Source organism: Photinus pyralis, unplaced genomic scaffold (genome assembly GCF_008802855.1).
Source record: "Photinus pyralis isolate 1611_PpyrPB1 unplaced genomic scaffold, Ppyr1.3 Ppyr1.4_LG8, whole genome shotgun sequence".
Classification (NCBI taxonomy): domain Eukaryota; kingdom Metazoa; phylum Arthropoda; class Insecta; order Coleoptera; family Lampyridae; genus Photinus; species Photinus pyralis.
This window is the reverse complement of record NW_022170819.1, coordinates 27,939,320-27,949,378: the sequence shown is the minus strand read 5'-3', so window position 1 is coordinate 27,949,378 and position 10,059 is coordinate 27,939,320. Positions and strand designations below refer to the sequence as shown.

The 10,059-nt window shown below is 37.1% G+C and overlaps 1 protein-coding gene across 2 annotated transcripts; it reads left to right on the top strand.

Annotated features, from left to right (window-relative positions):
- The first annotated feature begins 3,209 nt into the window (after nt 1–3,209).
- On the top strand, nt 3,210–8,587 carry LOC116179710 (protein spaetzle-like). Of its 2 annotated transcripts, none has more exons than XM_031499529.1 (4): nt 3,210–3,449; nt 3,548–3,671; nt 7,827–8,220; nt 8,258–8,423. In XM_031499529.1, exons 1-4 carry the CDS (start codon nt 3,399–3,401, stop codon nt 8,283–8,285), a joined length of 597 nt encoding a protein of 198 aa, XP_031355389.1. In that variant the 5' UTR covers nt 3,210–3,398; the 3' UTR covers nt 8,286–8,423. The 2 variants fall into 2 exon arrangements, with proteins under 2 accessions (XP_031355389.1, XP_031355388.1); XM_031499528.1 differs by having other exon boundaries at nt 3,212–3,449; nt 8,268–8,587.
- The last annotated feature ends 1,472 nt before the right edge of the window (nt 8,588–10,059 follow it).

Below are 10,059 nucleotides of genomic sequence, written 5' to 3'. Positions count from 1 at the left end.
AGGGCCTATAATCAGCCTATAATTCTGATGTATTTCGTCCTTCATTTTTCTAAAATGGCTCTGCTGGCTTGTGGGACCTGTGCTCCTATCGCGTAAGCCGCGATCGAAAAAGTTTCTGCTGTCAAGATGGCACAAGCACCCTCTCCAAATGTTCAGCCAGAGTAACGAAATTTTTCAAATCGTTGGCATTCACATCTTTATCTCGTGCTTTAATTTTATCGTTGACATCGAGCTCAAGGAGTAACTTCTTTGTGATTGAGCTCTTTCCAGTTCCGTTTAGCACATCCACGCGGTCTTCCTTTCCATTTCGATTACATGAAGCCTAGTCTTAAGATATTCTCATTTTGTTTCGATACACTTTTCTTTGGTGTAAGATCAGTGCCGGATTTAGGGGGGGGGGGCTATGGGACTATTAGCCCCCGGCGGTAAATTTTGAGAGGCGGTACGTCGTCGCTCCCGTCACGTTTTAATTCTAAATGTAGATATTTTTGGGATTCAGTTTCAGAAATAGCATGGTAATAAAACTTCGTCTCTTCACCTATAAGAGCAGTGCCGGGCTCGGGCTGCCGGCGGTAGCAGGTCGCTGGGTCGCACAAAAACCCTAGCAAAAACACGTTTCATGTTTTCGGGAAATCTACACTTTGCTGACAAACGACAAAGGAGCGCTTTATTACCTCATCATAAGTTATCTATCTCTATTTTCCATTGACTATATTGTGTCGAGCACATTTACTTGGTAAACCCTTATTACAAACAATTATTAAGGGGCAGAGCAAAGCGATGTAAGCTTTATAGGGGAGTCGATGGTGTCCGTCTGTCCGTCCGTGAACACGATAACTGCCAAACGAATGAACCGATTCGGTTCAAACTTTGCACAGTTGACCCGCATGCCACGTGTAACAAGCCTATTGAAAATGGGTCAAATCCAATGACCCCGTAGGGTCACGCCTCTCGGTCTCTGGCAAACGCTTGAATCTATTCAGTGCAAACTTTTCACAGTTAACATATATACCACATGTAACAAGCCAATTGAAAATGGGTCAAATCCAATGACCGCGTGTCCGCATAGGGTCACACCGAGGTGCTATGCCGCTTTTTTAGATGCTCATTAGGGGTTTATTTAAATTTGAGTATTGTTTTGTCTCAGCGCCAGCCACCGCCAGCGCCGACTCTGACACGCCGTGTCGTCAATTCCGTTACGTCATTACGCGTTAGCGCAGAAAATTACACTCATTTATTAGTGGAGTGTTTTCGTGAAGTTTCTAAAAAATGAGCGGAAATGAAGGAGATGCATTTTGGAAACGACAAAACTTAGAAAAACAACAAAAATTAAATGAAGTATTACAAAAAAAAAAAGATTTAGCTTTTTTCCCTACTTACTGGCGGCATAGTATGACTCAGCCCCCGGCGGTCCATGAACTAAATCCGGCACTGTGTAAGATTTTAAATTTGTCCAAAGAGCGATAATCTTTACTTTATTATCTTCTGAGTGATACGATGAAGCACACTTTGAGATCAAAGCGATTAGTACCAAGTGAGATGTGCATACTTTTTGATTAAAAATTTGAGGTGTGTCAATTACAGGAACTAAAGTGTCAATTTAACGATTACCAAGATGTCACTTTAAACAAACAAGAAGTCGGAATTAGTAATATTACCTACAAATTTGCAATTGATAGGCTGCCCGCTTATCGGTAAGGGTCTTGAGCATATAATATAGGGTTTTTCAGTGAAAATTTGGAGTCAACATGGGACAACTAGAGACATTTATCAATGGCAACCAGTTGTAGCGCGAATAATATTAGTTTATATATTATACAGTGACTTTATAGATACAGTGCGGTAAAATGGTGGTGATATTTTCTATTGGTAGTTGGGAGATCCGCCATGTGTTATTACAACCATACCAAAACCAAACTAAATCGGTTAAACCAGTTAAACCAATCAGTTTAATGATAAATTGGAAAAAACATGGTCGGCATGGAGCATTATGGCCACACTTTCTTTATACAGTCACTGTAAAAGGTATACGGTACACGGTACGTTCCGTGGTTGCGTTGAATGTACCCTTAATTTGAGTGACTGATGACTGAATGCGCGTTTAGTGCGTTAGGTGAGTGTAAGTTAGGTGGGATGAAAGGTAGCTCTTTTTTGAAAGATGTTGAAATCTTAGGTGGAAAATCCAAAGCCATCCCCTTGGCTATCCGTGGCCATGTCAACGCAAAACTGATCAACGTCTGTCTATCACACGCAAAAAAACAGAAGAACAGCATTGTCACTTTTCTTGTGTGTCTAAAGCTTTCAACCGAATTGGCCACTTTCAAAATTACTGATTGCAAAAGGTGTATCGAAAAGTTCGTATGACTCAATAATCGCCCTGCTCACGAACAACAAAGTTGAAATATCAATAAGAAATGAGTCAATCCAGATAAAATGTGGCGTAGCAGAAGGCTCCCCTTTATCACCGATACTATTCAACCTAGCGATCGATTTCATACAGGAAGAGATATGTGACAATTGCTCCCAGATGTAGGTAAATTAGTGCTTGTATCATATATCTGTATGTCATTCGTCAAAAGCTTCTTCGCAACACACTTTTACGGAGCCGAGCAATCCATACATAGAATTTCAATCATAGGTTTAGATTATCATTTAAATAGGAGCGATGTCACTGCTAGGCAACCCAAATTGCACACTTTTATTGTTTAAAATAGTTAGGTCATGGAAACCTTTTGCACTTGCTTGACACGAGCGTCTATAGGTATACATATAAACAATGTCTCCCAAACTAAGGTTTTCTACAAGTGGGGTAATAGTTATTTATGTATTGGTGATGTTTATATTCTTGAGGGTGACGAGTTAAAAAGCTCGAGGGCCAATTCATTATGTTCGATCAAGTATGCGTGGTTTGGATTTGTTAATATGATTGAAACCATCCAAACGTCAAACGGAATTTTAAATAATTCAATTCATCATGAATGAGGAAGAAGTTCCAGAAACTATTCGAAATAAGGCCAATCTTGTGAGTTAGTAGGTATTGACATGTAATGTAATAATTGACGTTTCTAATTTTCAATGACCTGCAAATATTTGTTTGTTTTGTCATTAAGTATAAATAAGTCACTATGGTGATACTTAATGCTCTGGGGCATTAAGTACCGCCCGCGTATCGCATATATAAAATGTGCTATGATATGTTAGTAAGGCATAAAAATAATAACTTGCCACCTCCTACTACACCTCCGATTACAAAGTGATAACCTCAACGCTCTCATGAATGTCTTAATCGATTCGGTTCGTTCTTAGTTATACATAAGACTATATAAGAATCGGTGTCATTGGAAACCAGTTTAAATAACGGGTCATGTGCACAAAAATTGCGAAAATCAATTAGAGGAATGTTGTCGTCGGTTTTTGTTTCACTTAGTGTGTTTACGGTCATTCGATTGGTAAGTATCACTAAATTTGTATGAATTACATAGATTATTAACTTGCTAAAAGCAATTGCGTTATTCCCAGTTTTGACTACTGCGAAATATTGTTTTAGAAAATAGGAGAGACAGCATCCCTTTCACAACCCTGTTCAGCAATCATATCCAAGAAGCGTGCTGATAATCTTGAAGGAGACGAATCATTACTTTTGAATATAACTCCTAATTTTACGTTATCCGGTATGTAATTGGTAGTTTATTAACATTTTGCTTGCGTATGATTACTATTAACACCTACATTTGGGGAATCCCGCAGTTCGACACCTACTCTACTCATCCACTGAACTTGGATATAAACTCGCTTTTGTGTGTCATTAAAACGGCACGTTTCTGTTTCCAGTCTGGACGACCTCAAACCGTACGCACTAAAATATTTAAATTAAGTTAACAATCGAATGAACACCGGCAAACATGTATTTTCACAAACGAATGATAAAAAGCAAATCTAAAAATTCTGTTGTTGTCCTTTTATTTTATTTTTCGGTACTTTCTTTCCCATTCGGGAGTTCAAAATTATTCAGCATGTGATAGCAACACATCGTGTGGGACTTGGGGTATTTACCGAAGTAGGCGTTCTATTAGAAAATGCATTGGAAACAAAAATGGTAGTAATAAAATGTACTCGTGTACAACACGTGTTAAAAGTGTCTTTTTGTGTATAGTTACCAAATTACCGGACTTTTTTGTAAAAAACATAGTATGGAAAGTGTTACTTTGTCTCCACGATTGTTACTATGCGTTTCTATGGCGTTTAGTCCTATCTATGAACAATAGCGCATAAAATTTTGAAAATCATGAATGTTAATGATACTATCCAATGATTCGTCATTAAGGATCACTCTCTGCAAAAAAGCTCGTTTACAATATGTGGTTAAAGTGTCTTTTTTTCATGAGTTTGCTCGATGAACTCGGGCTTTCACTTTGAAAACTTCTGGTGCATTTAAATAGTATTTGCGTTTCAAAACACGCTGCGACTGCGCGTTTCAGATCATCATCTGATACAAGTCTGTGGTCCAGGGATATTTTTTATGTTTGAACAAAAAGCAATCGCATGATGCAAAATCTGGACTGAAGATTGGATGCGGTAATTCTGTGAAGCCACGGTTTGCGATAATAACTTGAACATGGGAGCTTTGTGAACGTTGCAAATGTCGTGCAGTTTTTTTCCGTTATGAGTAAAGGGTTGCCCCAAGCATTCAATTGTTTTAAATTCCCTCAGACTAAGAGTCTGCCTTGATTCCTCTTTTGTGAGAGGGACCCAGTGAAATATACGTTTCGTCGTCTCTGCCAATCCGCTCCTGACTGCTGACACTCCTCTCCCCGGTTTTTCTGTGGCTTGAGGAGCGAGAGAGAGAGAGAATCCATCGAGCAACCACTTTTTTCGTAACCAAATGGTCGTGTATAGTATGTTGGGACACTCCAGCTTGTTTTGCTAGCACTTAGATTCTCATTCATCGATCAAACAGTAGTAATGTCTTATGATTTCATCAGTTCCTACATCCACATTCGCACAGGTGGTCCTGAATCGAGTCATGATCCCATCGAAATTGTTCGAACCAATATCTTGCTTGACAATAAAATGGGCCTTAGTGAACGGGTAGGGTCATTTTTTCATACAGAACTTTCGCAGCACTTCCCTCTTTCATGAAGTACTTTATAACCGCGCGATGCTGCGCGTTGAGTTCACTTATTTTTCATAACAAAAAATGCTACCAAAACTGTCCATTGTTGTGGAGCCGTAAAGAATTACTTCAAAGTATACTTGTTTGTCTGTTGCCACAAATCTGTCTAAGAATGAACAATGCCCTTCCAACTCTTCCCATATTCTTGCCATTTCATGGCATGTCATGTCTATAATGTTTACAGTCTTGGATATCTCCTTTTTTTGCACCTTAACACTGCTTCTGCAGGTATCGCGCATCTTCTCTTCATCGTACATCTTACACTTCCTTCCTTCCTTCCTCTCCAAAAATTGTCTACCCTTCCACTGAAACACCCATTTGATTTTTTTAATTCCTCGTAGACCTCCTCTCGACTTATTCCAGGCGATACGTTATTGTCCTGCGGACCACGCCGTTTTTCAATTCTTGAGATCTCTTCACACAACTTCTTAAAGTAATCGTGTCTCTTATTCATGTTTTCTTCGCTTATAATATCCTTGCCAATCACATTATTCCTTAATAATAATTATATTACTGAAAGTACAGAAGGAAAAAAAATATATATAAACATTCAAATAGATAATAAACTAAATAATTAAAATTAAAATTAAATGAAATTAATTTTCCGTAATCTAACAGAGCGAAGTTCAGTTCTGTGGTGAAACACCCTAGAACTGCTCTACCACTTAACCCCACCCTAAACTAAGAAAATAAAACAATTAGCGGAATGAACTTAAAAATATGTATATTGAAAGGGAGAGAGAGATAAATAAATCAGTCGTGGTTCTAAATAAATAAGAAGAAAAGGAAAAGGGAAAGAAAAATAATCAATTGTTTTGCTCGCGTAGAAGTAAATGAAAATAATTTCCATTAAATTACTCCATTCCAGTTTTATCTTTGTTAACATTTCCGCTGGGAATGTGTCTATCACTTCTTTTACTTTAACATAGACACCCCTGTTGTCAAACCCCTTAGTACGGTTGCCACCCTTTCATTAATTTTAAATTGTACGCGTGGTCGCGTGACACATCATTGGAAAGGATTCTGAATTTCCTACACGCCTATGGTTTAATTTTCAAATTCTAGCGACTATATTGGAAGATACACTTCACTCTAGGGCTCAGGTAAATATACAGAGTGGCCCAACGAGAAGTATGCAGAGAGCTTTTAGGGTATTAAATTTAGAAATTTCGAAAAATCCTCGATCACGTCAATTTTGTATTCGAGGGGGACAACTTTTCGAATACAAATCACGAACCCAAGTCTACACCCCTCTACGTAGGGAGCTTAACCCCTAAATTTTAAATGGAATCCTATGGCAAATGGCACATTATTTGAAAGCCAATTTAATCGTGATTACTAATCTGCTTTGCTTTTTAAATTCTATTGATTCGTTTCGGAGAACTGACAGGTTCATTTAAGTTTAACAAACAAATTGAAGCGTCAAAATAAAATTTTAATACAAGGTGACTTAGATCGCATTTGTTTTGGTTTAAAAAAAACCATTTCAAATGCGAATTATCTCCGAAACGAATCAATAGAATTTAAAAAGCAAAGCAGATTAGTAATCACGATTAAATTGGCTTTCAAATAATGTGCCATTTGCCATAGGATTCCATTTAAAATTTTAGGGGTTAAGCTCCCTACGTAGAGGGGTGAAGACTTGGGTTCCTGATTTGTATTCCAAAAGTTGTTCCCCTCGAATACAAAATTGACGTGTTCGAGGATTTTTCGAAATTTCTAAATTTAATACCCTAAAAGCCCTCTGTATACTTCTCGTTGGACCACTCGGTATACAACAAACTATGTAATACTATGTGATCTAAAATGAGTTGCTGTCGAGTCGCCTTTGAAATTTTTGTTTACATGGAAAATCGTATTTAACTTGAACTTCCAAAGGTGACTCGACAGCAACTCATTTTTGATCGCCCGTTATACATACGTCTGGTTCACTGAAATAAAATCGTATTAGTATTTTACCATCAGTACTGAGCTAAGACCCAATCCGAAACATTAGCATCTGACATATCAGATAAATCGTCAGTTGTTCATAATAGGGATAGCTTTAGCCAGTTTTATGGGTCTAAATTTTTCTGGGTTATTAGCAGATTTTATTATGTTCATTTCTCATAGTTCATGCGTTCTTCAGGACTGTTTTGTGTGCTATTTCTTATAACCGTATTTATTCACGTAAAAGCTTGAAGATCCATTTGAATTATTTGTGGTTTGACACCCTGTATCCACCAAATGACCAAAGGCGTGTAGGAAATTAATAGCTCTTTCCAATGGTATGTCACTCGACTCAACACTCAATTTAAAATTACTGAAGAGGAGGGAACCCTATTTAGGGGGTTGACACCAGGGGTGCAAATTTTGAAATAAAAGATGTCCCCCTTCCAACCAAAATCGACTTGTTGTTGCGTTTTTTCCAAAAACTATTTCCTTACGAGTGTGTCGATTTTTAAAATTGCCAGTGAAATTATTATCGGCAATGTAAAATGTTTAAAAAATGTCCAAGGTGGTTTCCAGAGGATTAGGGACACACCTCTGGCAAGCACGGTCTCTCATAGTCAGATACTTCATCTATTCTACAAATACTCTCCGGAAATGAAATGTGCCAACGTTCAAATTTAATCATAGTGCTGACTTTCAAGTACATTATTATTTTTTTCAGAACCAACACAACCTGTTCTAACCAATCAGACTAAGAGGCATTCGGCAATCGTTTTTCCCGATTCAACTGAAGACCTTGCGGATATAATATTTCCTGTTGATGTGTCGCAATGCGGTACTGCCTCGACGGTCTGCGAAGATGTTACCAGTTATCCCTACGAACACATAAAGTTTGTACTGAACAAACGCAACGATGCCAAAGGTTTTTTTGGTGTAGACGAAGGAGCCATCGAGCATCGAATAGGAGAACCAGATGATAACTTCATATGTGCTTCGCTCGAAAAAACAATTTTTCCAAAGGCCGGTAAAAATAAGTATAGTAAATGGAAGTACATTATAAATCAAGGTGACAACGACGGATACGTGCAGGGTGTTAGGATTGAGACTTGCGTTAAGTACGATTGAGTGAAATGGAATGGATTAATTTTTTAGCTCTTTGCAGATTGAACGGTCCTTGTAATCTGCTGGGAAGTGCACCATATGGTTTTATTACAAGCTGTAAACAAAAGTATATTTACAGAAGGTTGTTATCTGTATCAGATAGTGGTATGCCAATAGCTGATACTTTTCAAATTCCATCAGCGTGTTGCTGCTCCTACAGGAGGAATAATGATTACTTATTAAACTTTGGCAGAAAGATTCCATAGAGTAATCATCGGGATTGGTTAACATGTCAGTGGTGTCATTTGATTTTTTTCTTGAGTATAGGAAAATGTAATAATTGCAGTAAGAAAGGAGTAATAAAATCAGATGAACAACGATCTCATTGCAAAATCGTTTTAATGTTTTATATTTTTTAGGACTCGTGCGCTTCATACGCATTTTTTACGCACTCGGTGGTACGACAAATTACTTAACATTTCTTAGTAAGCGTGCCAGTTAAAGATTTTGGTGAATTTTAAAATAAAAGTCCCAAGAGAAAATTATATGATTTGTTTATATCTATGGATTCCGGTTTTCCAACGGTCACACGCCTAGCTTTCAGTCCCTTTGTTCTGCCTCCATGATTAGAACGATTGGCACATAACCCTAGTACTGCCAAAAGTGGCGTGAAGTTGGTAACGATAATGACTCGGCAAACACACTTACGTTTAAAAAACGTCTTTAAAGCGCTTTGATAGGATAAATTCAGAATTGGTAGTAAGGTATACGTTTTTGAGTAGACGAATTTTATACCTACGTTAAAAATAAAATAATTAAAATAAATTTTTATTCATACATAATATAATAATTTTCTTGTACCTTTACAAACAGAAAAATTATGATTAAAAAGACAACAAAACAAGACATTTTTCGGTTTTTTGGACATAACTTCGCTATTTGTAGAGTTACAACAAACTTTGAAAGGGAAAATTCTGCGTAACTTTGCCCGTTTAAGCGAGCTTGTATCTCACGGTTTAAGAGATCCCCATAATGAAAATGAAACAAAAACACCCGGTATAAGAAAAATAAATACACTTAGGACGATATTTGATTCAAGAGGGCAACAACACAGTATGGGGAATAATAATGTACTGAAATTCACAATTTCGCTATATTGAAAACAGCGCCCATTTTAAATCATATCCTCACTAAACTGCCCAGACAGATTTTGGAATCTGCAGACCTACGACCTATGACTTTAAGATTTCTGAACAATAAACGTGACAGCGAGCTTTTGCATTTAGGTAACAAAAGTCGACATATTTGATATTGGACAACGTTCAAGACTTTATTTACATGTCATTTGATTAGGATCCAGGTATCATGCCTTACTAATATTACACGAATATTACGTTTAAAACCAATCTATTTAACTGAAATATCTGGAATTCATTTTCGAAATATACAGACACGGGTTTGAATGAACGTCCGAGATTTATGAGTTGGAATAAACAAGAACATAAAAAACATTAGTGTCACGCATGCTATTTTGTTAGATATGTTTCAGAATACGAATAAGTTTTTTTTTCCCATTTCCGCTGAGCACTGGTATTTCAGTAATGAAACTGATTGTCAATACTTTGATATACTATTCAGGTTACCGGAATTTGTATTTGCAAAGGGGCATATCTAAGATTTCATATTGCATATTGTAATTAAGGGTCCATTAGGAAATTCAGTCGGCTTTTAATAGAGGAATTCAATTTCGGTATTGCCATTCATTTGGATTTTATGAGAGAGCTTTTTAAATTGGAAATCCCTAACAAGCAATTAGGTATTAATAAACTTATGAAACTTCCAAATTGACTTTG